The sequence below is a fragment of the Ranitomeya variabilis genome, chromosome 4, assembly GCF_051348905.1.
Source record: "Ranitomeya variabilis isolate aRanVar5 chromosome 4, aRanVar5.hap1, whole genome shotgun sequence".
Classification (NCBI taxonomy): Eukaryota; Metazoa; Chordata; class Amphibia; order Anura; family Dendrobatidae; genus Ranitomeya; species Ranitomeya variabilis.
In genome coordinates, this window is record NC_135235.1 from 26,351,121 (window position 1) to 26,378,926 (window position 27,806).

Consider the following 27,806-nt stretch of genomic DNA (forward strand, 5'->3'; position numbering starts at 1 on the left):
TTTTATTCATCCATGGTCATACATGACGTTCCTCACACATCATCTCACGGCACGTCCATGACCTCGCTAACACGTTAGTACCCGGTCCTAACCTCATCACTCATCCATTGTCATCATTGGCTTATAATTTTACGTAACCCGGGGTCCATTTATCAGACTGTCTATCTTACATCCCTTCCAGAGGGGCTATGGCCTTACAATATAGATTTTTATTTAGAAAATAGTGATCCATCAAGACTTTCTTACGATATAGATCTGTATTTATAGCGATGATTATGTACAGGATTTATATAGAGAGCTCTGTGACCGTATATATAGCGGATCTATATACACATGCTGAATGTACATTACATCTGTACACATTTTACGATGGTTCCCATAAAACCTATAAAACCTTCCTCCTTATATATGTGAACCCCAATTGCAGCATATATATACATGAGATGTTCATAGCGTTTATCAAAGACCTTACGGCTTCTATAGATGTTACTCTATATGTAGCCTGGAGTGTGTTGCACTTCTATATGTTCCCAACATCGGTCTACTATATACAGATTACCTTCCGGCATAGGGCGGCGATGTATAATCACCTGTACATTCCCGGTATTCGTCCCAGGGGGCTATAGAAAATTCATGCCTAGTACTCACACCTATAGAGACGCTATCTACAGACAGTATAGCAGCTATACTCAACCAGCATCGGATAAAGCATCACACCTATATATAGACCCAGCAGCATTGCACCCCCAAAACATGGGGTATTGCACCCTTTATACACCCAGAGTCTGACTAGCATTTTGTAATATTGCGCCCCCTTGTGTACCCAGCCAGTTAGGTAACATATATACATCCAGAGTCATATTTCCAGAGGCAGTGGTGGCAGGTGTGGGACGACAGGCAGGTCATATATCATCTGGCCGAGCTGTCTGAAGATGCAGCGTCACGATCCGAGTCTTCAGGGTCTTCGTTACAGACAGATTCGCTACTGGGGGGAGGAGATCTGATGAAGAGAATAAATGATATGTAGAATGCGCACGTGTCTCTGAGGAATAACCCTACTTCTGACCATTAGTTAACTTGCGTCCTGCATATTTCACCAGTTTTTCCCTCTGCGGTACACATTTCTGATTTTCAGTTGCCTCTGGGCTAGTGGATGGAGGCTAGCTGCTAAGAAGTCTCCCCATATACAGTATGCACAGACATGAGGGATTCCTGCTCACCTGTTTTTATGTAGCGCATGTTGAGAGGTAACAGCATTATACAAAAAAATTGAGCAGTGTAGCTGTGACTGCAGCTCTGAGGTGAGATAATCACTTACTAGAAAGCTGCAGCAGCATAGAGGACTTTATACAGCAGAACTGAGTAGTGTAGCTGTGATTCCAGTAATGGGATGAAATAAACATTAACTTAAAAATAAACCGCAACAAAGAGGAAATTATACAGCTGTACTGAGCAGAGAAGCTGTGCTGTGAACAGAGTTCTGGGGATGAGACAAAACTCTTACTTGAAAGCTGCAGCAGCATTGAGAACACTATACAGCATTACTGAGTAGTGTAGCTGTGATTCAAGTAAATCTTAGTAAAAATCAACAGCAGCAAAGAGGACATTTTACAGCAGTACTGTACAGCGTAGCTGTGAATCCAGTCTTAGGGTGAGATAATATACTAATGAAGTGATCATAAGAACACTTCCTCTCTGTGATGCACAGGCTTTTCCAGTCCCTGACTCCTAGCGGAAGGGGAATGCAGACCCCAATATATGTGGTCAGCCTGTCATGTAACTGGCGCCCTCACCTCTCCTCTGATTGGGTGATTAGTCGCCGACATGTCTCCATCTGTACATCCAATCCTCTCTTCATGCTGCACATTTCCATGTATTCATGAAGATGCCGGGTCATGTCGTCTTTTGCCGTCGCCAATTCCAGCTGGAAGAAAGGATGAGCTTCATCTCCAAGCCCCATGATCACGGCCAGGCCTCCCTCCGAGCTTCTGCACCCATCTTACCTCTATCTGGTCTATGGTCTCCTGGTATTCCTTCTCCCGACTCTTGAAGAGAGACTCCGTGTCCTTTATAACCTCTTCTAGACTGTCGTCCTGGGTCTGAGGAAGAGAAGACTTAACTGACACATCAGTCTTCAAAACCGGTCCCATATGCCAGGTGACAGGCTCCTGAACTATCAGTGGTTGCCAACAAGAGCCTCCATCTCAGAGGGCTTCATTGCTGCAGAGTTTGGCCTAAAACTATTTTCCAGAAATAGCGCCACCCTTGTGCATGGCTGTGTCTGGTATTGCAGTACTTAAGTGGATGGGGATGAGCTGTAATACCAGACACAGCCACATGCACAGCAGTGGTGCTGTAAAAGAAAACAGGTCTTCTGCTCTATCACAGTCCTGTGTAAACGTTGTATGGTAAGAGCTTATTGTTATCAATTATCAAGACCCGAATTCAATGAAAAAAATAGAATTCTAAATCACATCGATATTGGGTGACCGCACGTTGCCTTCATCGGTTCTTTTAGGCTACACTTGCACAAAGTCAGAGATTTTGTAGGAACATAGTTGGGTGTTTGTATAACCAATGACACCAAACAGATGGCAATCATCATTATCATCATCATCATTTTCATATACAGGATGAAACATAATCATTAAATGAATCAGAAACAGCCGTGAAGGAGGCTTAAAACTGGGTGAGGAGCAGCGAAACTCTGCTACAAAGGTGAGGGTGTGGAAGACAGTTCCATGCTACAGGTCATACACCGTGGCGAGACTGAGCCCAGCAACAAGTCACAAGACAGTTCTACTGCATCAGCGAGGTCTGTCCCAGGAGAAGACTTCACAGCAGACGGGGGTCCAAGCTATATCGAGGAAGCCCAAGGAAATGGCAGCATTTAGGACTGTAGATGTAGCGGTCAGCAGAGGAATCGGTGCAGCATGAGGTGCACCTCATTTTATGGTGACTAATGATGGAGGTGACGGGCAGTCACCAGATACTGATGATGGAGGTGACGGGCGGTCACCAGATACTGATGATGGAGGTGACGGGCGGTCACCAGATACTGATGATGGAGGTGACGAGCGGTCACCAGATACTGATGATGGAGGTGACGGGCGGTCACCAGATACTGATGATGGAGGTGTCGGGCAGTCACCAGATACTGATGATGGAGGTGACGGGCGGTCACCAGATACTGATGATGGAGGTGATGGGCAGTCACCAGATACTGATGATGGAGGTGACGGGCGGTCACCAGATACTGATGATGCAGGTGACGGGCGGTCACCAGATACTGATGATGGAGGCGACGGGCGGTCACCAGATACTGATGATGGAGGTGACGGGCGGTCACCAGATACTGATGATGGAGGCGATGGGCGGTCACCAGATACTGATGATGGAGGTGACGGGCGGTCACCAGATACTGATGATGGAGGTGACGGGCGGTCACCAGATACTGATGATGGAGGAGACGGGCGGTCACCAGATACTGATGATGGAGGAGACGGGCGGTCACCAGATACTAATGATGGAGGTGACGTGCGGTCACCAGATACTGATGATGGAGGTGACGGGCGGTCACCAAATACTGATGATGGAGGAGATGGGCGGTCACCAGATACTGATGATGGAGGCGACGGGCGGTCACCACGTACTGATAGGATTTAGATTTCTCCTTTGTTCATTCATTTTGCATTTTATAGTTGTGTAAAGCATACATTCTGCCACAGTGTGAACTATTACCCCATTAGTGATCATATTGGGGTCTTCTTTGGGATCCCTGTGATTGTGGTCAGCGCTGGATGCAGTAACGTCCCTGGTGATTATGTAAAAGTCATCTTAACTTATTCCGCCCCCTTCTGGAAACTTGAAGGATTACCTCTCCTTGGTTGTCGACACCAGACATTGCGTACCCGGAGAAGTCTTCCCATAACAGCAAAGTTTCCTCCGTCTCCTCCCAAGCAAGACTGTCGCAGTCATCCTCAAAATCATAGTCACGCCTACGGAAGGAAGATCGTGGTTTAGAGGTGTTAACTATGAGTGGCTGAGAAAATGCTCATACACCTTATACATATGTCACATCTGCCATTTCTGATAGTTGCTTTTCAAATTTTGCTAAATTTATTTGCTCTTGCAGTACCGCTTTCCACCACTCCAAGTGCCCAATAGTCTCTATAGAGCATATGCAACAGCGCCCCCCCACCCACTACTGAACTCACTAAATGCAATTGCAAAAACTCTAGTTCTTCAGTTGTTGCAGAACTACAACTCCCATTAAGCCCTGCATAATGCATGGATGCTGGTAATTGTAGTTTTGCAACCTTTGGATAACAATAGTTTTATAGTAGCATCCTGTGTGACTATATTGGTAAAAGTGAAGGTCGTACAGCTGGTTGAGCATCTTCTGCATCTCCTCGTTGATGCTCAGCGCTGTACTCTCATCTTCCTCGCCCCCTCTTGCGCTCTCGCTGTCGCACACAGACGAATCGTCATCAGCCGCGGGTTTCCGCTCTTTTCTTCTTCCCAAAACCTTCATAGGAGAGAGGTGGACAGTCTGGAAATAAAGTGGAAGAAGAAAAATACGATAAAATGTACAAGTCCTATACACCTACCAACATTTCAGAATGGCTCTCGGCACAATTCTGCCAGCAGCGCATCCAATTAAATATAATGGGACCTTTAAAAATGGCCATAATGGCAAATAATTAAAACTGTTGTTTCCTGGAGAGGCCACTAGGGGGAGCTCACCGTATACGGATTTACACAGCATGTTTCCCCTAACGAAGGCTACGAGAAATGGATTTTACAGTCAGCACCAAAAATCCTGACCTGCAGCATGTTGATCATGTCCTCGCAGCTGCGCTGTTGAGCCACGTCGCACAGTTTGGCGGTGATGTCGATGCGCCGGCAGATGTCCATATCTACTCGCATGGCCTTCTCCTGGATCTTGGTGTCTAGGTCCGACAAGTTCTGGGTCAGAAGACGGAAAACATTTCCATTAATTTAGATAGAATTATCGTTCAGGTCTTTCACAATTCTCTAGAACTCTATGGAAACCGTCAACAAGGTGCTTTTATTGTTAGGATGTGTCAATTTTTGGCGCTTTCAGTGCATAACTGTGTCCTACCGTCACTGGGGAGCAAGTCTTAATTAATTAATTAATCCTCCCCCATAGGTCGTCATATGGTAAGGTGGTCGAGATAATCGTGCTCTGGATGACCCAAATATTTACATAGTGAGCATCAATAAGCTCCATCATGGAGCAGTAGTCAGCCTACTTACTGATGGTTTCCTTCATCTTTCAAAAAAACATTGTAAAGAAAAATACAAAAAAAAAAAAAAAAAAAAAATATAAAAAACTAACATTTTACATGTGTGCCTGATGTATAATATAAAATATTTGATGATAAACCAGATACTCACGTTGCTCATTAACCCCTTGAAGACAACCAGTTCCGCTTTGAGCTGCTTGACCTTCATCGCCAGCTCCTCCTGGTAAAGCGCCGACTCCTGCGCCTCCTGTGTAAGAAGAGTAGATGTGGTTGCCCAATGTAGTCAGACAGACTCCCCCCAATAGTGATTAATAAAATGTCTGAATAATTTCCATCTGCATCCGTAGATCATATATTTGTAGGTATGCATTTTTTTTTATGTTGCAGTACCGGTAATGATGTGGCAGACTGAGCCTTATATTGGCATGAGAACCTTGTCTTGTTGCAGTACTGGTAATGACCACCTTTTTGCTGACATCTTCACCGTGTCCATGGTAGATCTAATGCTCTGGAAATGTTTCTGCACCCTTCCTCTGACTGATGTCTCTCAACAATGAGATCCCTTTGCTTTGTAGTCAGCTGTTTACGGTCCATGTAGAATGCAACTAAGAAAATGCTGTGAAAATCCTCCTAGAAGAGCAAAACTTTCTCAGGAGTTCATCAGAATCCTTGTAAATGATGACAGCCGTGCACTTTCTACAATGTAACATGAGGATAAATGTGATTGGCTGATCCTGAACACATCCACATCCCTAATTATAAGAGGGTGTTCACACTTATGCAACCACATTATTTTGTTCAGTATTTTTTTTTTTTGCAACTTAAAATGAATTCAGTTTGCTTCTCATGTATTTGTACAGATAATGGGTGACATTAAGGGTGGAAAAAGTTCTGAAATGATTCGCAGGACTGGTAGTTTAACCCCTTAAGGATATTTTGCGCTATTGTTTTTTTGCTCCCCTTAGTCCAAGAGATATATATTTTTTATCTTTCCTTCCACATAGCCGTATGAGAGCTTGATTTTTGTGGGACGACTTGTACTTTTGAATTACACCATACATTTTATCATGTACGGAAAAAAAAAATCCAAGAGCGTCAAAATAGCAAAACAAGCGCAATTCTGCAATTTTTTTAAATTTTTATTTATTTATTTACAGCGCTTATTTTATGATACAAATCACCTGACAATACGATTGCGCAGATACCAAACATGGATAATTTTTGTTTTATTTACATGGTGGAAATACCGGTAAATTCAGAAATTTGTAGAAAAAACAAAAGAAAATTTAGCTTATGCCGCCTTAACGTTTTCAATTTTCGTGACATGGGACTGCGTGAGGACTGGTATTTTGTACCCCGAGCTGGTGTTTTTATTGATATAATTTTTGGGGGTAGATATGATCCTCTGATCGCCTCTCATTGCACTTTTTTGTGTTGTGGACAAAAAAAAAAAAGGAATGTTGTCATTTTGATTTTAATTCTCGTTTTGACGTTCGCCGATCGGATTAATTTATCGGATGTTTATTGACGCAGCGATACCAAATATGTGTTTTGTTTTTATTTGTATGTTTATATTTTAAAACTTTTTTATTTACTTTTCACTGCAGTCGTTAGTCCCCTTAGGGGACTTAAAGCTATAATCGCCTGATCGCTGACCCCTGGCCATCATGGCTATCCATGTCACATGAGCGCTGACGGGCACATAGAAAGGCGCGTCCCCTGCCGGTGCGCTGTCGATGCCGCTGTCACAGATTTGATCGGTTACCAGCCGCGGGCAGGGTATTATTCTAGGTTATATTTGTCTGTTACTGCCCACAGTGTGAATGTGCCACCTACACATTACACTTATACAGGTATCCTGACCCACTTTTTTCAGTTTTGCCCACTATGACGGACGGACGTGAAGTTTAGACCTCCTTTGTCTGTCTTTTCCCGAGCTCCTCTCAGTTGATTTATGGCCACAGACCACATCAAAGTGCCGGGAAACAAAAACCCTGTAAAAGCCAAATATTATTAATGACACCTAACTGCAAAAATAATATTTAGCCCTAAATCTATGCGTACACGACCTGATAACAAGGATATTGGGAAGTGGAGCTCGATGGTGACCGCAGTGAGGGAGGGAGTAGCTAACTTCTCCTCCAACGTGTTTTTTTTAGTATGGATGTGAATCCATTCAGTAAAAGCTTCGGCAGAACCTGAAGCCCCGAGGCCATGGACGTCCTGACCGCCACATATCTAGGTCACATCAGATCTAATTAGTATGAGAGAGGAACATATGCTAATCTCATCCATGCGTGAGGGACGGTCTACAGCGCCATATATTACTTTACATATAAAGACCCCATTATACCGCATGACGTGTGACATTACCTAACCTCATGTAACACCGGACAAAGCAGATGTGACCCCAATATCTGACTCCCCCATGTCACATTCACAGAGATCCAGGAGATGTGATGAGTAGTGATGACTGAACGTGCAGGGGCAAGGTGTTATCTGAGCATGCTCGGGTGCTAACTGAGTGTGTGCTCGAATACTATGTTCCAGTCCCTGCAGCTGCATGACTCACGGCTGTTTGACAGCCACAACACATGCAGGGTTTGCCAAACAAACAGGCTGTCGAATAGCCGCGAGACATGCAGCCGCAGGCACTCGAGCATATTATTCGAGTGCGCCGAAAACACTCGGTTAGCACCCGAGCATGCTCAGATAACACCTTATCTAGGCGCGTTCACTCATCATCACTAGTGAGGAGCTGTTTGATGGGGTCGTAACAAGTCCAGATGATACGGGCATATACCCAGAATCCACCCTCTCTCCGAGGTGGTATAAATTCTAATGCAAATCTATACTTACTTGTGGCTGTCGTAATATTGCTTTTCTGGAGGCAAATAATTAACCTCCAATTATATTTGTCGCATTTTATGAACAACCCATATAAAAAGTGTCACCGGCCTAGAAATAAGCATTAAAATCAGCAAGGGAATGTGTTTGACTACATGCAGATGTATCGGAATTGTCCAATTTACAGCAGAGTTCTGGAGCCGCAAAAATTAAGTTTATGGGTAAGTTTCCATGTAGCGTTAATGCGGCAGATTTTACAGAGCAGAAAATACATTCCTAAATGAAATTCACAGCAAAGAAAAACGTGTCTGTAGGACGATATAATGGAAGGGATAATCTCACCTCATCCATCTCGTTCACCTTCTGCTGCAGCTGAACGCGCGCCGTGTACTCCTCCTCCCACCTGCAAGAGACAGAGACTGGAACATCAAGAGCCAGACTAACGAGGAGGCTGCAATTATTAGTATTGTCATATTCTACTGCAAATCCTGTATAGATTTATAGAGAAACCATCATAATGGAGGTGTAATAAGCGCGGCTGCTGCATTTCAACTTTTTCTACACACAGGTGCACAAATGTAGCATAGCATTGTGTAGTAACATAATCCCCTGCACTATAAGTCAATAGGGGTCCTGATGAGTACCCTTTAAATGATAAGATTTTGCCTACCTGCAACCACCACTAGAGGGAGCTCAGGAGTATACAATGGTGTTATTTAGCATGCAGAGAGCTCCCCCTAGCGGTGGCTATAATAACAGCTAATCAGATATAATAGAATAATAAATGTATGGTTAGAAATATTTAAAAGAAAAAAAAACAGCAGCGAATCAGATTTCAGCTTTTCACTGATAAAATAATTCACCAGAGAAAAAAATCATAGAAATATCCTGTGTCATCATGGTTCAGCCAAAGGGGGTCATGTATTATTGCTTTTACTACTTTTATTTGGAGTAAAATGCAACATTTTATGATTTTTCTTTTATGTGCAACAAAATTACCGTAATAATATTTTGTCCCTTATTATTTAAAAAAAATTTTTACATTTAGACAAAGTGGGTGAGGGTTAATATTAAATGTTAATTTAGATTAATTTATCACTTGTGACTTGTTAAAAATCTCTCCAATACGAGGTGACGTAAAAAGTAGAGTGACGGTTCTAGAGAAGTGTTTTTTTCTTTTTATCTATCTATCTATCTATCTATCTATCTATCTATCTATCTATCTATCATATATCTATTATCTATCTGTTATCTATCTCTATTTATCTATTATCTATCTATCATCTATCTATTATCTATCTATCTATTATCTATATATCATCTATTATCTATCATCTATCTATCTATCTATCTTTCTATTATCTATCTATCTATATATCTATCTATATTATTATTACAGCTGTTGTCATGCTGAAAGGTAAGATTCCTCTTCATCTTTAGCTTTTTAGTAGCGTTCTAATGGTTTTGATGCACATTTGACTGATACTTGTAACTGATCATAATCCCCTCTACCTTGACTAAATTTGCAGTTCCAGCTGCCAAAAAAACAGCTCCAAAGCATTCTGTTGCCTCCACCATGTATCACTGTGGGTATGGTATTATTTTGGTGATGTGCACTGTTGGCTTTCCACCACACATACCTTCTGGAATTATGGCCAAAATGTACAACCCTATTCTCATCAGATATGACATATTTTCCCACATTCTCTTGGCAGACTTACTGGAGGTTTTGGCAAAACATAGCTGGACTTGTATTTTTTTTGTAAGAAAAGACTTTCATCTTCCCCCTATTGCACAGGCTGGACATATAAAGAACACAGGAGAATGTTGTCACAAGCAGTATGCAACCAGTACGTGCAAGAAATTTCTGCAGCTCCTTTAATGTTGCAGTAGGCTACTTGGCAGTCTACCGGATTAATTTTCTTCTTGTATTTTACAATTTTTTGCATTGTGGTTAATGTCACGGTTGTGCCAAATTTAAAGAAGCACTCCTCCCATTAAAGTTTTATCCTCTGTATTGCAGTCATCATAGTATATAGCACTGTGTACTTACAATTGCTCATTTTGCCTTTTTACCCAGTTAATTCGTCTCTTTGCTCTATGTAGAAACAAGAAGTCTCTTTTCCCTGCATGAGTCATCACTGGAAAAGTCCCTGGCAGAGGAGAGGAGAAGAGCAGCTGGATCAGGAGTTAAAGAGGGGGATCACTTATGTAGGGAAAAGAGAGTTACTGCTTCTACCTAGGGCAGAGAAAAGAGAAGAATTAGCTGGGTAGAGAGGCAAAATGAGCAATTGTAAGTACACAGTGCTGTATAATGTGATGAGTGCAATATATTAAGAGGACAAAAACTTTGATTGGAGCGCTTTTTTTCAGCCACTTCTTGATGACGTTTTCACAGTGTTCATGGTAGATCTAATGCAATGGAATTTTTTTGATCCCTTTGCTGTGTTGTCAGCTGTTTATGGCTTTTACTATAAGATGCAACTAAGAAAATGGCAGGAAAATCCTCCTAGAACAGAGAAACTTTCTATGAGGTTAATCAGAATCCATGTAAATGACGGCGGCCGTGCACTGACTGCTGCATAACATGAGAGTAGATGTGATTGGCTAATTCTGAGCACAACCGCATCCCCAATTATGCACGTATGCAAACACATTATTTTAGTATTTTTTTTTATTTTTACCCCCCTTAAAATGATTTCAGTTTGTTTCCTAATGGATCTGTACAGATTACGAGCGGAAAAAGTTCTGAAATGATTCTTCTTGGTGCAAAACATCTGGCATTTCACAGGGGTGTGTAAACATTTATATCCACTGTATGTATGTGAAATAAACATTTATCTTCTCTCATTTCTTCTTATCTCGTTTGTGACTCATCATAAACCCTATCAGCATTCTTGAGATAAAGGGATTTTTGCAATAACAACAGGACAGGTGATAAACACTCTATGGCCGGGGGCCCCACATTTAGAGCCCCAGCAATCACCAGTACAGAGGGCCGGAGTCCTTGGCTCCTCTTCTCCCGCATGTCGACGGCTGATGGACCCGATGCGCTGTTGTTCCGTGCGACTCGATAATCCATTATTCCCGATTGAATTATCAATCCTTGTGAAAGCCCAATGTTTTTCCTAATTCCTGCGAAATTTTAAAAAATGCCGTTTACACTGAATCATCCCTCCCCTGGGGGCCAGTTGTTCCGGCGTCTGTCCCCCTCCCCACACTTCGGCTGGGCCGCCTCCAGGCCCACTACGCAGCTGTATTGTGTGTGACAGTTGTGCTCGGGGCTGTGTATAACATGGACGATCTGCTGAGGTAGCAGCTATTTGTATATATCAGTATGGACGGGTCCCTGATAATGACGTAGGAAAAACATTGAAGCCAGTCATAATAATATTAAATGGACGATCTCATGAGGGAGATTTATCAAAAGTATTGAAAAGAAAAGCAGTTTATGACAGCAGCCAATCAGATTGCAGCTCTCATTTTCAAAAGGGCCTCTGAGAAATGAGAAGTGAAATCCTATTGGTTGCTATGGGCAGCCCTTCCACATAGGCCTCACATCCAGCCTATATTATCCTATATTACTAGGAAAGACTAACACAAACATTCATATCCAGCCTATGTTACTGGGAGAAATACACAGATCTCACATCCAGGTTACATTACTGGGAAAAACACACATCTGTCATGTAGCAAATATTACTGTGAGAGACACACACAGCTCATATTACTCAGAAAGAAAGACAAGTCTCACAAAAAGGCTATACTACTGAGAGATAAACAAACTTTACAGCCAACCTATATTAATGGGAGAGAAACACAGAGCTCACATCCAGCCTATATTACTGGGAGACACACACAGACCTCACATCCAGCCTATATTACTGAGAGAGACACACAGACCTCACATCCAGCCTATATTACTGGGAGAGACACTCAGACCTCACATCCAGCCTATATTACTGGGAGAGACACACAGATCTCACATCCATCCTATATTACTGGGAGAGACACACAGACCTCACATCCAGCCTATATTACTGGGAGAGACACACAGAGCTCACATCCAGCCTATATTACTGGGAGATACACAGATCTCACATCCAACCTTTATTACTGGGAGAGACACACAGACCTCCCATCCAGCCTATATTACTGGAGGGGACACACAGACCTCACATCCAGCCTATATTACTGTGAGAGACACATAGACCTCACATCCAGCCTATATTACTGGGAGAGACACACAGACCTCACATCCAGCCTATATTACTGAGAAAGACACACAGAACTCACATCCAGACTATATTACTGGGAGAGACACACAGACCTCACATCTAGTCTATATTACTGGGAGAGACACACAGAGCTCACATCCAGCCTATATTACTGGGAGAGAAACACAGACCTCACATCCAGCCTATATTACTGAAAAAGACACACAGAACTCACATCCAGACTATATTACTGGGAGAGACACACAGACCTCACATCCAGCCTATATTACAGTGAGATACTTTCAGACCTCACATCCAGCCTATATTACTGGGAGACACACACAGACCTCAGATCTAGCCTATATTACTGGGAGAGACACACAGACCTCACATCCAGCTTATATTAAAAAGAGAAATACAAACATCTCAGCCAGCCTATATTACTGGGTGAAATACTCACACATCACATCCAGCCTGCATTACTGGGAGAGACACAAAGCCCTCACATTCTGCTTATATACTTAAGAGAAACAAAAAAGCCTCACATACAGCTTATATTACTAGGAGAGCCAAACAGAAAACATATCCAGCCTATATAAACAAGATAGATACTGGAATAAAACCTTACATCCAACTTATATTACTGGGAGGGACACATAAACCTTACATCCAGCTTATATTACTGGGAGTGACACACAAATCTGACATTCAGCTCATATGATTGGGAGACTGACCTAGAGAAAACATCTAGTCTATATTACTGAGAGAGATTCACAGACCTCACATCCAGCCTATATTACTGGGAGAGACACACAGATCTCACATCCAGCCTATATTACTGGGAGAGACACACAGACCTCACATCCAGCCTATATTACTGGGTGACATACACAGACCTCACATCTAGCCTATTTTACTAGGAGAGACACACAGGCTTAACATCCAGCTTATATTACTGGGAGAGACACACATACTTCTCATCTAGCCTTTATTACTGGGTGAGGCACACTGATCTCACATCCAACCTATATTACTGGGAGAGACACACAGATCTCACATCCAGCCTATATTACTGGGAGAGACACACAGACCTCACATCCAGCCTATATTACTGGGTGAGACACACAGACCTCACATCCAGCCTATATTACTGGGAGAGACACACAGAGCTCACATCCAGCCTATATTACTGGAAGAGACACACAGACCTCACATCCAGCCTATATTACTGTGAGAGACACATAGACCTCACATCCAGCCTATATTACTGGGAGAGACACACAGACCTCACATCCAGCCTATATTACTGAGAAAGACACACAGAACTCACATCCAGACTATATTACTGGGAGAGACACACAGACCTCACATCTAGTCTATATTACTGGGAGAGACACACAGAGCTCACATCCAGCCTATATTACTGGGAGAGACACACAGACCTCACATCCAGCCTATATTACTGAAAAAGACACACAGAACTCACATCCAGACTATATTACTGGGAGAGACACACAGACCTCACATCCAGCCTATATTACAGCGAGATACTTTCAGACCTCACATCCAGCCTATATTACTGGGAGAGAAACACAGACCTCACATCCAGCCTATATTACTGAAAAAGACACACAGAACTCACATCCAGACTATATTACTGGGAGAGACACACAGACCTCACATCCAGCCTATATTACAGCGAGATACTTTCAGACCTCACATCCAGCCTATATTACTGAAAAAGACACACAGAACTCACATCCAGACTATATTACTGGGAGAGACACACAGACCTCACATCCAGCCTATATTACAGCGAGATACTTTCAGACCTCACATCCAGCCTATATTACTGGCAGAGAAACACAGACCTCACATCCAGCCTATATTACTGAAAAAGACACACAGAACTCACATCCAGCCTATATTACTGGGAGAGACACAGACCTCACATCCAGCCTATATTACTGGGAGAGACACACAGATCTCACATCTAGTCTATATTACTGGGAGAGACACACAGAGCTCACATCCAGCCTATATTACTGGAAGAGACACACAGACCTCACATCCAGCCTATATTACTGGGAGAAACACAGACCTCACATCCAGCCTATATTACTGGGAGAGACACACAGATCTCACATCTAGTCTATATTACTGGGAGAGACACACAGAGCTCACATCCAGCCTATATTACTGGAAGAGACACACAGACCTCACATCCAGCCTATATTACTGTGAGAGACACATAGACCTCACATCCAGCCTATATTACTGGGAGAGACACACAGACCTCACATCCAGCCTATATTACTGAGAAAGACACACAGAACTCACATCCAGACTATATTACTGGGAGAGACACACAGACCTCACATCTAGTCTATATTACTGGGAGAGACACACAGAGCTCACATCCAGCCTATATTACTGGGAGAGACACACAGACCTCACATCCAGCCTATATTACTGAAAAAGACACACAGAACTCACATCCAGACTATATTACTGGGAGAGACACACAGACCTCACATCCAGCCTATATTACAGCGAGATACTTTCAGACCTCACATCCAGCCTATATTACTGGGAGAGAAACACAGACCTCACATCCAGCCTATATTACTGAAAAAGACACACAGAACTCACATCCAGACTATATTACTGGGAGAGACACACAGACCTCACATCCAGCCTATATTACAGCGAGATACTTTCAGACCTCACATCCAGCCTATATTACTGGGAGACACACACAGACCTCAGATCTAGCCTATATTACTGGGAGAGACACACAGACCTCACATCCAGCTTATATTAATAAGAGAAATACAAACATCTCAGCCAGCCTATATTACTGGGAGAAATACTCACACATCACATCCAGCCTGCATTACTGGGAGAGACACAAAGCCCTCACATTCTGCTTATATACTTAAGAGAAACAAAAAAGCCTCACTTACAGCTTATATTACTAGGACAGCCAAACAGAAAACATATCCAGCCTATATAAACAAGATAGATACTGGAATAAAACCTTACATCCAACTTATATTACTGGGAGGGACACATAAACCTTACATCCAGCTTATATTACTGGGAGTGACACACAAATCTGACATTCAGCTCATATGATTGGGAGACTGACCTAGAGAAAACATCTAGTCTATATTACTGAGAGAGATTCACAGACCTCACATCCAGCCTATATTACTGGGTGAGACACATAGACCTCACATCAAGCCTATATTACTGGGAGAGAAAAACTGACCTAACATCCAGCCTATATTACTGGGAGAGACACACAGATCTCACATCCAGCCTATATTACTGGGAGAGACACACAGACCTCACATCCAGCCTATATTACTGGGTGACATACACAGACCTCACATCTAGCCTATTTTACTAGGAGAGACACACAGACTTCTCATCTAGCCTTTATTACTGGGTGAGGCACACTGATCTCACATCCAACCTATATTACTGGGAGAGACACACAGATCTCACATCCAGCCTATATTACTGGGAGAGACACACAGACCTCACATCCAGCCTATATTACTGGGTGAGACACACAGACCTCACATCCAGCCTATATTACTGGGAGAGACACACAGACTTCTCATCTAGCCTTTATTACTGGGTGAGGCACACTGATCTCACATCCAACCTATATTACTGGGAGAGACACACAGATCTCACATCCAGCCTATATTACTGGGAGAGACACACAGACCTCACATCCAGCCTATATTACTGGGTGAGACACACAGACCTCACATCCAGCCTATATTACTGGGAGAGACACAGACCTCACATCCAGCCTATATTACTGGGAGAGACACACAGATCTCACATCTAGTCTATATTACTGGGAGAAGCACACAGAGCTCACATCCAGCCTATATTACTGGGAGAGACACACAGACCTCACATCCAGCCTATATTACTGGGTGACATACATAGACCTCACATCTAGCCTATTTTACTAGGAGAGACACACAGGCCTAACATCCAGCTTATATTACTGGGAGAGACACACAGACCTCACATCCAACCTATATTACTGGGAGAGAAAAACAGACCTCACATCCAGCCTATATTACTGGGAGAGACACACAGACCTCACATCTAGCCTATATTACTGGGAGAGAAAAACAGACCTCACATCCAGCCTATATTACTGGGAGAGACACACAGACCTCACATCCAGCCTATATTACTGAGAGAGGCTCACAGACCTCACATCCAGCCTATATTACTGGGAGAGACACACACAGACCTCACATGCAGGTTATATTACTGGGAGAGACACACAAACCTCACATCCAGCCTATATTACTGGAAGAGACACACAGACCTCACATCCAGCCTATATTACTGGGAGAGACACACAGACCTCACACATCCAGGTTATATTCATGGGAGAGACACACAGACCTCACATCCAGGCTATATTAATGGGAGAGACACACAGACCTCACATCCAGCCTATATTACCGGGAGAGACACACAGACCTCACATCCAGCCTATATTACTGGGAGAGACACACAGAGCTCACATCCAGCCTATATTACTGGGAGAGACACATACCTCACATCCAGCCTATATTACTGGGAGAGACACACAGAGCTCACATCCCGCCTATATTACTGGAAGAGAAGCACAGAGCTCACATCCAGCCTATATTACTGGGAGAGACACACAGACCTCACATCCAGCCTATATTACTGGGAGAGACACACAGAGCTCACATCCCGCCTATATTACTGGAAGAGATGCACAGAGCTCACATCCAGCCTATATTACTGGGAGAGACACACAGAGCTCACATCCAGCCTATATTACTGGGAGACACACAGACCTCACATCCAGCCTATATTACTGGGAGAGACACGCAGACCTCACATCCAACCTATATTACTGGGAGACACACAGAGCTCACATCCAGCCTATATTACTGGGAGAGACACAGACCTCACATCCAGCCTATATTACTGGGAGAGACACACAGACCTCACATCCAGCCTATATTACTGGGAGAGACACACAGCTCACATCCAGCCTATATTACTGGGAGAGACACACAGACCTCACATCCAGCCTATATTACTGAGAGATACTCACAGACCTCACATCCAGCCTATATTACTGGGAGAGTTGCTTCCATGATAAAAAAAATCTGAAACTTTGATCAGGCTGCCGACTGCATATCAGGGGGTATGAAAAATGAATTAAGGTATAAAAATTTCAGTCTGAAACTTTGTAATTTTTGCCAAGTGAAAGGTGTCAATAACATTTAATTTTTCTGTGCATCAAGGTTCCACAACTCTCACATTTTGTGTATCCTCTCCTCACTATTTTCAAGATCTCTGTTTGCAGTCAGTGAATGAGAAAAGTCAAGCACAGTCCTGGTGCAGGATGACGAAAGACTGTAAGTGGCAGTGGTTGTTAGGAAAACTTCCAAATCCGCAGAAAGGAGACCATTGCCAGAAGCTTTATGATACCTCCAGCATCTCCAATGTTCAGATGACTCAGAGGTTATCCGGAGAAAAGACAATATCATGTACATCATCCACATATATGACCGCCATAGACTAAGACTTAAATAACAGGAATATCCCAGGGTCAGTAAGTAAATCTTCTTTGTAGAATATTTCTAAATCATTTTCTAATGTTGTCAAGATCTCTGCTTGCTGTCATTTACTAACAGTAACAGGATAGAGGTAATATTCAGGCACGGTGTGGTGGTAATACATGGTCATAGTGTGGCAGCATGACTATTATTACAAGATCATTTACTATCAGATTATTATACACTGTTCAAAAAAATAAAGGGAACAGTTAAACAACAGAATGTAACTCCAAATAAATCAGACTTATGTGAAATCAAACTGTCCACTTAGGAAGCAACACTGATTGACAATCAATTTCACATGCTGTTGTACAAATGGAATAGACAACAGATGGAAATTATTGGCAATTATCAAGACACACTCAATAAAGGAGTGGTTCTGCAGGTGGGGACCACAGACCACATCTCAGTACCAATGCTTTCTGGCTGATGTTTTGGTCACTTTTGAATGTTGGTTGTGCTTTCACACTCGTGGTAGCATGAGACGGACTCTACAACCCACACAAGTGGCTCAGGTAGTGCAGCTCATCCAGGATGGCACATCAATGCCAGCTGTGGCAAGAAGGTTTGCTGTGTCTGTCAGCGTAGTGTCCAGAGGCTGTAGGCGCTACCAGGAGACAGGCCAGTACACCAAGAGATGTGGAGGGGGCCGTAGGAGGGCAACAACCCAGCAGCAGGACCGCTACCTCAGCCTTTGTGCAAGGAGGAACAGGAAGAGCGGTGCCAGAGCCCTGCAAAATGACCTCCAGCAGGCCACAAATGTGCATGTGTCTGCACAAATGGTTAGAAACCGACTCCATGAAGATGGTCTGAGGGCCTGACGTCCACAGATGGGGGTTGTGCTCACAGCCCAACACCGTGCAGGACGCTTGGCATTTGCCACAGAACACCAGGATTGGCAAATTCGCCACTGGCGCCCTGTGCTCTTCACAGATGAAAGCAGGTTCACACTGAGCACAAGTGACAGAGTCTGGAGACGCCGTGGAGAGCGATCTGCTGCCTGCAAGATCCTTCAGCATGACCGGTTTGGCAATGGGTCAGTAATGGTGTGGGGGGGCATTTCTTTGGGGGCTGCACAGCCCTCCATGTGCTCACCAGAGGTAGTCTGACTGCCATTAGGTACCGAGATGAGATCCTCAGACCCCTTGTGAGACCATATGATGGTGCGGTTGGCCCAGGGTTCCTCCTAATGCAGGACAATGTCAGACCTCATGTGGCAGGAGTGTGTCAGCAGTTCCTGCAAGATGAAGGCATTGAAGCTATGGACTGGCCCGCCCGTTCCCCAGACCTGAATCCGATTGAACATATCTGGGACATCGTGTCTCGCTCCATCCACCAATGTCACGTTGCACCACAGACTGTCCAGGAGTTGGCAGATGCTTTAGTCCAGGTCTGTGAGGAGATCCCTCAGGAGACCATCCGCCGCCTCATCAGGAGCATGCCCAGGCGTTGTAGAGAGATCATACAGGCATGTGGAGGCCACACACACTACTGAGCATCATTTCCTTGTCTTGGCTCATTTCCACTGAAGTTGGATCAGCCTGTAACTTAATTTTCCACTTTGATTTTGAGCATCATTCCAACTCCAGACCTCCGTGGGATGTTATTTGTGATTTACGTTGAACATTTTTAGGTTTTATTGTTCTCAACACATTCCACTATGTAATGACTAAAGATTTACAATTGGAATATTTCATTCAGTGATATCTAGGATGTGGGATGTTAGTGTTCCCTTTATTTTTTTGAGCAGTGTATATTGTTAGCATTTTTTTGTGGGCTGCTAACACATACACTATCAGCTCTACTGGGGCCCAGCGTCTGATAACACGCTAGTGTGGGGGGACTGGTCTAAATTTTGCCTACAGGACTATTAGTCACTGCCTACAAGGTCAATTTGCAGTTATTTACCTACACAGAAACGTTAGGGCCGGGGGCCACGCTGACATTTTTGTGCAGTGACTAAATTAAAAAAGCTTGAAGAGGCGACGTTCTTGTCTGGACTCATCACATATCACAAATGTAGTAAAGAAGAAACACGATCTGTAGAATAAAATAATTAATATTCTGATTTGCAGCCTTCAGGGAACTCAGCTGTTTGCAAGCTTTTTTTTTAGAGGTTGTTGATGTTTCATCTCGTTGTGCGCAGGAATAAGCTTTGCTAATATAAAACATACTGTAAGGTCGCAGAGAACCCAAGGGCCCATGTCCGCACCTTTATAGACGCCGTAGCTCAGCTTTTCTGATGCAGAGATCCAAATCCCCTGCTTCTTGGGCCACAGCTATAAAAAGTTCTGTGTGTCTCCACTAGGGGGAGCTTAGGACTTACAGGTTATTGAGAGCTCCCCCTAGTGGTGGCTGCAGGCAGCAAAAATAGTATCCTGTGAGGATCACACTATATTAAGGCGAACTGCGGATTGTCTCTTAATGTTACAGCTATAAAATGAGTTGTATAATAATTGTATGATTACAGTGACTTATGAGTGTTGTTGTTTTTTTTGATAATCTATTTTATTCAGCTTTTATAGACTTTTGTCTATATGTTTATTATGAACACTAGTAAATAGTTTTTTTCAGCTGTACCTCCCCTTTGCTCAGCATCAAATTCTGGATCTAAAATGTAACAGTGCAGACTTATTATTATTATTATTATTATTATTTATTATTATTATGACAAAATAAATGATTTTTGCTAATGGCCTTGATATAAATTCTCCTGCTGTTTTGCGTATACAGCTCCAATGCAGACCAATGACTTACCATAAATACAGACTATAAACTATGTGTCCAGTAGTCTGATCCTGCAATCATTCTCTCTTCCACCCGATTTACCATCGCATGAAACGTAAACTATTATATTAGCTGAACCCCGACCCTCCCCCACTCGCCTCATCAGTCGTCATTACTGAAGGCCCGCGCTGCGCACAGTATCCTCATCACACAGGGAAACCGCCATTGTGTCCTTTATTCTTTAGATAACAGTCTATAAATGAACTAGGGATTGAGGACATCACTAAGGCACGCGCTGTCACTTTAAGGACGGACCCCGCTGATACAAATTATTAGTAGTCAACTCCCATCACCGACCAGAAATACTGCAGAGCCGGAACTGAGGAGGGGGAGACCACCGGACACCTTCACTCATCATCACTGTATAACACCAGGATCCCCCATAACAGTGCGTAATACACAGGTCCCCATAACAGAGCATCATCCTCAGATCCCCCATAACAGTGCGTCATCCACAGATCCACAATAATTTTGCGGGGCATTTACCTGTCATTGAGGGTCTCGGGAGAGCGGGTATCTACCTGTCATCGAGGGTCTTGGGAGAGCGGAGCATTTACCGGTCATTGAGGGCCTCAAGAGTGTGGGGCATTTACCTGTCATTGAGGGTCTCGGGAGTGCGGGTATCTACCTGTCATCGAGGGTCTCGGGAGCACGGGCATCTACCTGTCATTGATGGTCTTGGGAATGCGGGTTTTTACCTGTCACTGAGGGTCTCGGGAGTGAGGGGCATTTACTTGCCATTGAGGGTCTTGGGAGTGCGTGGCATTTACTGTATGTGGCACTGAGGGTCTCAGAAGTGCATGGCGTTAACAGTTTTGAGGGTCTCAGAGTGTGGGGCATTTACCTATCATTGAGGGTCTCAGGAGTGCGGGGTGTTTCCATAGTTTTGAGGGTCTCCGATTGTGGGGCATATACCTGTCATTGATGGTCTCAGGAGTGCGGGCATTTACCTATCATTGAGGGTTTCGGGAGTGCGAGGCATGTACCTGTCATTGAGGGTCTCGGAAGAGTGGGGCATTTGCCTATTATTGAGGGTCTCGGGAGTGCGTGGCATTTTTCTATCATTGATGGTCTCGGGAGTGTGAGGCATTTACCTGTCATTGAGGGTCTCGGGAGAGCAGAGCATTTACCTATCATTGAGGGTCTCAAGAATGTGGGGCATTTACCTATCGTTGAGGGTCTCAAGAGTGCGGGCATTTACCTATCATTGAGGGTTTCGGGAGTGCGAGGCATTTATCTGTCATTGAGGGTCTCGGGAGTTAGGGGCATTTACCTGTCATTGAGGGTCTCGGGAGTTAGGGGCATTTACCTGTCATTGAGGGTCTCGGGAGTTAGGGGCATTTACCTGTCATTGAGGGTCTCGGGAGTTAGGGGCATTTACCTGTCATTGAGGGTCTCGGGAGAGCGGGGCATTTACCTATCATTGAGGGTCTTGGGAGTGCAGGGCATTTACCTGTCATTGAGGGTCTCGGGAGAGCGGGGCATTTACCTATCATTGAGGGTCTTGGGAGAGCGGAGCATTTACCTGTCATTGAGGGTCTTGGGAGTGTGGGGCATTTACCTGTCATTGAGGGTCTCGGGAGAGCGGAGCATTTACCTGTCATTGAGGGTCTCGGGAGTGCAGGGCATTTACCTTTCATTGAGGGTTTCGGAAGTGTGGGGCATTTGCCTATCATTGAGGGTCTCGGGAGTGCTGGGCATTTACCTGTCATTGAGGGTCTCAAGAGTGCAGGGCATTTACCTGTCATTGAGGGTCTCGGGAGTGCAGGGCATTTACCTATCATTGTGGGTCTCGGAAGTGCGGAGCATTTACCTATCATTGAGGGTCTTGGGAGCGCTGGGCATTTTCCTATCATTGATGGTCTCAAGAGTGCAGAGCATTTACCTATCATTGAGGGTCTCGGAAGAGTGGGGCATTTGCCTATTATTGAGAGTCTCGGGAGTGCGGGGCATTTACCTGTCATTGAGGGTCTCGGGAGTTAGGGGCATTTACCTGTCATTGAAGGTCTCCGGAGTGCGAGGCATTTACCTGTCATTGAGGGTCTCGGGAGTTAGGGGCATTAGCCTATCATTGTGGGTCTCAGGAGTGTGGGACATTTACCTGTCATTGAGGGTCTTGGGAGTGCGGGGCATTTACCTGTCATTGAGGGTCTCGGGAGAGCGGAGCATTTACCTGTCATTGAGGGTCTCGGGAGTGCAGTGCGTTTACCCATCATTGAGGGTCTCGGAAGTATGAGGCATTTACCTGTCATTGAGGGTCTCGGGAGTTAGGGGCATTTACCTGTCATTGAGGGTCTCGGGAGTGTGAGGCATTTACCTGTCATTGAGGGTCTCGGGAGTGCAGGGCATTTACCTGTCATTGAGGGTCTCGGGAGTGCAGGGCATTTACCTGTCATTGAGGGTCTCGGGAGAGCGGAGCATTTACTTGTCATTGAGGGTCTCAAGAGTGTGGGGTATTTACCTGTCATTGAGGGTCTCGGAAGTGTGGGGATTTGCCTATCATTGAGGGTCTCGGAAGTGTGGGGCATTTGCCTATCATTGAGGGTCTCGGGAGTGTGGGGCATTTACCTATCATTGAGGGTCTCGGGAGTGTGGGGCATTTACCTGTCACTGAGGGTCTCGGGAGTGAGGGGCATTTACTTGTCATTGAGGGTCTTGGGAGTGCGTGGCATTTACTGTATGTGGCACTGAGGGTCTCAGAAGTGCATGGCGTTAACAGTTTTGAGGGTCTCAGAGTGTGGGGCATTTACCTATCATTGAGGGTCTCAGGAGTGCGGGGTGTTTCCATAGTTTTGAGGGTCTCCGAGTGTGGGGCATTTACCTGTCATTGAGGGTCTCAGGAGTGCGGGGTGTTTCCATAGTTTTGAGGGTCTCCGATTGTGGGTCATATACCTGTCATTGATGGTCTCTGGAGAGTGGGGCATTTACCTGTCACTGAGGGTCTCGGGAGAGCGGAGCATTTACCGGTCATTGAGGGTCTCAAGAGTGTGGGACATTTACCTGTCATTGAGGGTCTCGGAAGTACGAGTCATTTACCTGTCATTGAGGGTCGGGAGTGTTGGGCATTTATCTATCATTGAGGGTCTCGGGAGTGCATGGCATTTTTCTATCATTGATGGTCTTGGGAGCGCGGGGCATTTACCTGTCATTAAGGGTCTCGGGAGAGCAGAGCATTTACCTATCATTGAGGGTCTCGGAAGTGTGGGGCATTTACCTATCGTTGAGGGTCTCAGGAGTGCGGGCATTTACCTATCATTGAGGGTTTCGGGAGTGCGAGGCATGTACCTGTCATTGAGGGTCTCGGAAGAGTGGGGCATTTGCCTATTATTGAGGGTCTCGGGAGTGGGTGGCATTTTTCTATCATTGATGGTCTTGGGAGTTAGGGGCATTTACCTGTCATTGAGGGTCTCGGGAGTTAGGGGCATTTACCTGTCACTGAGGGTCTCGGGAGTGTGAGGCATTTACCTGTCATTGAGGGTTTCGGGAGCGCGGGGCATTTACCTGTCATTGAGGGTCTCGGGAGTGTGGGGCATTTACCTGTCATTGAGGGTCTCGGGAGTTAGGGGCATTTACCTGTCATTGAGGGTCTCGGGAGTTAGGGGCATCTACCTGTCATTGAGGGTCTTGGGAATGCGGGTTTTTACCTGTCACTGAGGGTCTTGAGAGTGTGGGGCATTTACTTGCCATTGAGGGTCTTGGGAGTGCGTGGCATTTACTGTATGTGGCACTGAGGGTCTCAGAAGTGCATGGCGTTAACAGTTTTGAGGGTCTCCGAGTGTGGGGCATTTACCTGTCATTGAGGGTCTCAGGAGTGCGGGGTGTTTCCATAGTTTTGAGGGTCTCCGATTGTAGGGCATATACCTGTCATTGATGGTCTCTGGAGAGTGGGGCATTTACCTGTCATTGAGGGTCTCGGGAGTGCGAGGCATTTACCTATCATTGAGGGTCTCGGGAGAGCGGAGCATTTACCGGTCATTGAGGGTCTCAAGAGTGTGGGACATTTACCTGTCATTGAGGGTCTCGGAAGTGCGAGTCATTTACCTGTCATTGAGGGTCTCGGGAGTGTGGGGCATTTATCTGTCATTGAGGGTCTCGGGAGTTAGGGGCATTTACCTATCATTGAGGGTCTCGGGAGTGTGTGGCATTTTTCTATCATTGATGGTCTTGGGAGTGTGGGGCATTTACCTGTCATTGAGAGTCTCAGGAGTGCGGGGCATTTATCTGTCATTGAGGGTCTCGGGAGTGCGTGGCATTTTTCTATCATTGATGGTCTTGGGAGTGTGGGGCATTTACCTGTCATTGAGGGTCTCGGGATTGTGAGGCATTTACCTGTCATTGAGGGTCTCGGGAGTTAGGGGCATTTACCTGTCATTGAGGGTCTCGGGAGTTAGGGGCATTTACCTGTCATTGAGGGTCTCGGGAGAGCGGGGCATTTACCTATCATTGAGGGTCTTGGGAGAGCGGAGCATTTACCTGTCATTGAGGGTCTCGGGAGTGCAGGGCATTTACCTTTCATTGAGGGTCTCGGAAGTGTGGGGCATTTGCCTATCATTGAGGGTCTCGGGAGTGCTGGGCATTTACCTGTCATTGAGGGTCTCAAGAGTGCAGGTCATTTACCTGTCATTGAGGGTCTCGGGAGTGCAGGGCATTTACCTATCATTGTGGGTCTCAGAAGTGCGGAGCATTTACCTATCATTGAGGGTCTCGGGAGCGCTGGGCATTTTCCTATCATTGATGGTCTCAAGAGTGCAGAGCATTTACCTATCATTGAGGGTCTCGGGAGAGCGGAGCATTTACCTGTCATTGAGGGTCTCGGGAGTGCAGGGCATTTACCTTTCAATGAGGGTCTCGGAAGTGTGGGGCATTTGCCTATCATTGAGGGTCTCGGGAGAGCGGAGCATTTACCTGTCATTGAGGGTCTCAAGAGTGTGGGACATTTACCTGTCATTGAGGGTCTCGGAAGTGCGAGTCATTTACCTGTCATTGAGGGTCTCGGGAGTGTGGGGCATTTATCTGTCATTGAGGGTCTCGGGAGTTAGGGGCATTTACCTATCATTGAGGGTCTCGGGAGTGCGTGGCATTTTTCTATCATTGATGGTCTTGGGAGTGTGGGGCATTTACCTGTCATTGAGAGTCTCGGGAGTGCGGGGCATTTACCTGTCATTGAGGGTCTCGGGAGAGCAGAGCATTTACCTATCATTGAGGGTCTCGGAAGTGTGGGGCATTTACCTATCGTTGAGGGTCTCAGGAGTGCGGGCATTTACCTGTCATTGAGGGTCTCGGAAGAGTGGGGCATTTGCCTATTATTGAGGGTCTCGGGAGTGCGTGGCATTTTTCTATCATTGATGGTCTTGGGAGTTAGGGGCATTTACCTGTCATTGAGGGTCTCGGGAGTTAGGGGCATTTACCTGTCATTGAGGGTCTCGGGCGTGTGAGGCATTTACCTGTTATTGAGGGTCTCGGGAGCGCAGGGCATTTACCTGTCATTGAGGGTCTCGGGAGTTAGGGGCATTTACCTGTCATTGAGGGTCTCGGGAGTTAGGGGCATTTACCTGTCATTGAGGGTCTCGGGAGTTAGGGGCATTTACCTGTCATTGAGGGTCTCGGGAGTTAGGGGCATTTACCTGTCATTGAGGGTCTCGAGAGTGCAGGGTGTTTACATAGTATTGAAGGTCTCAGAAGTGCGGGGTGTTTACATAGTACTGAGGGTCTCAGAAGTGCGGGGCATTTATGTGGCATTGAGGGTCTTTGGAGTGCACTTACTTGTCATTGAGGGTCTTAGCAGTGTGGGGCATTTGTATGGTATTGAGGGTCTCAGAAGTGCAGGGCAGTTATGGGGCATTGAAGGTCTCAGGGTTGCAAAACATTTACATGGCATTGAGGGTCTATGGGTGTGGGGAATTTATGTGGCACTAAGGGTCTCGGGGTTATGGGGCATTTACATGGCATTGAGGGTCTAGGAGCTAAGAACTTTTGTGTGCACGGTAATGGTGGTCACCTGTCATCCGTTGTTGGAGTTGCCCCAGCTCAGGATGAGTGCAGTTTGTAGGGATGTGACCACATCATGCCTGGGGATAGTTATGTGTCCATGTTGGGTGTCCGACCTTATGGACGTTGTTATAGGCGGCCATTGGCGGTTGTCACCCAGCGTATATAATATACTTTTAGTAATTATATGCATATAATGTACCGCTCATGTCCTTACCTTTGCTTGTAGGCATCTCGCTCCCTCTTGACCTTTCCCAACACATTGTAGAGAGCTCTGATCTCGGGGGTTATGGTATCGATCTGAACTCCGACCCCGTCAGCATGACCCCAATAAGCACTACATCCGGTGCCCACCGACCCCACGTCGGACCTGGTCACCAGCCTCCGTGTCCCATAGACCCACGGTTGAGGAGGCGGTGGAGTTGGTGATGGACGGGTGAGTCCCATAAGAGGCGGTGGTAAAATGGGCCCCACAAAGCCCGTCTGGATAGCTTGGTCCTTGGTGACGGGCCCCGCTCCTTGGGCTCTTTCCAGCGCCCTCTCCAGAGAGCGGTTTCGACGTTCCAGTTCATGAACCTTGGCCAAGAAGCAGCGAAATCTCAGGTTGAGGGTCTTCAAGACGCTGATGTTGGAACCAAAGTCATTGCGCAAAGCCGAGGCCCCCCCACCTTGAGCATAGGGGGCCCCGAGGAGTAGCGACGACTGCGGCGGTGATGGGGGGCTGTCCCCTGACTGCAGAGGGGAGTCCGACGAAATCAGAAGGAGATTGGGAGTCAATAGCGGATTCATAGCCGGGGCTATTCTGAGCACTGCGGAGAGGAGGGACAGGACCAGCAAGAGCAGGAGGATGATGGGGGTGGTGGTGGTGATGGGAGGGGAAGTCACATCATCTCTGTCCGAGAGATATTAGTGGAGAAGAGGGGGATGCAGAGCGATGATAGAGGGAAAAGGGAAGGAAGAGAAGAATATGATGACTGGAGGCAGAGGAATGGGCTGGAGGAACAAGACTCGGCTGTGACGTGGAGCAAGAGGGGGGGACATTCCTGTGTTCTTCA

The 27,806-nt window shown here is 45.4% G+C and overlaps 1 protein-coding gene across 1 annotated transcript; it reads right to left on the reverse strand.

Moving 5' to 3' along the window:
• Positions 1 to 27,770, reverse strand: IFFO1 (intermediate filament family orphan 1). The gene is made up of 9 exons (XM_077258222.1): positions 26,969 to 27,770; positions 8,460 to 8,520; positions 5,422 to 5,517; positions 4,828 to 4,968; positions 4,386 to 4,552; positions 3,878 to 3,998; positions 2,004 to 2,099; positions 1,794 to 1,924; positions 1 to 1,000 (listed from the first exon to the last, which is right to left on the reverse strand). The coding sequence occupies exons 1-9, from the start codon at positions 27,538 to 27,540 to the stop codon at positions 910 to 912; spliced, it is 1,476 nt and encodes a 491-aa protein (XP_077114337.1). The 5' UTR covers positions 27,541 to 27,770; the 3' UTR covers positions 1 to 909.
• Positions 27,771 to 27,806: the final 36 nt, after the last annotated feature.

Bases quoted from the DNA above. Each gene is read 5' to 3' on its own strand.
- IFFO1 (XM_077258222.1), bottom strand. From the start codon at position 27,540: ATGAATCCGCTATTGACTCCCAATCTCCTTCTGATTTCGTCGGACTCC. The intron at 1,925-2,003 runs GTAAGATGGGTG...CCTTTCTTCCAG, and splicing joins AGACCATAGACCAGATAGAG to CTGGAATTGGCGACGGCAAA. The intron at 1,001-1,793 runs GTGAGGGCGCCA...TCTCTTCATCAG, and splicing joins ATCACCCAATCAGAGGAGAG to ATCTCCTCCCCCCAGTAGCG.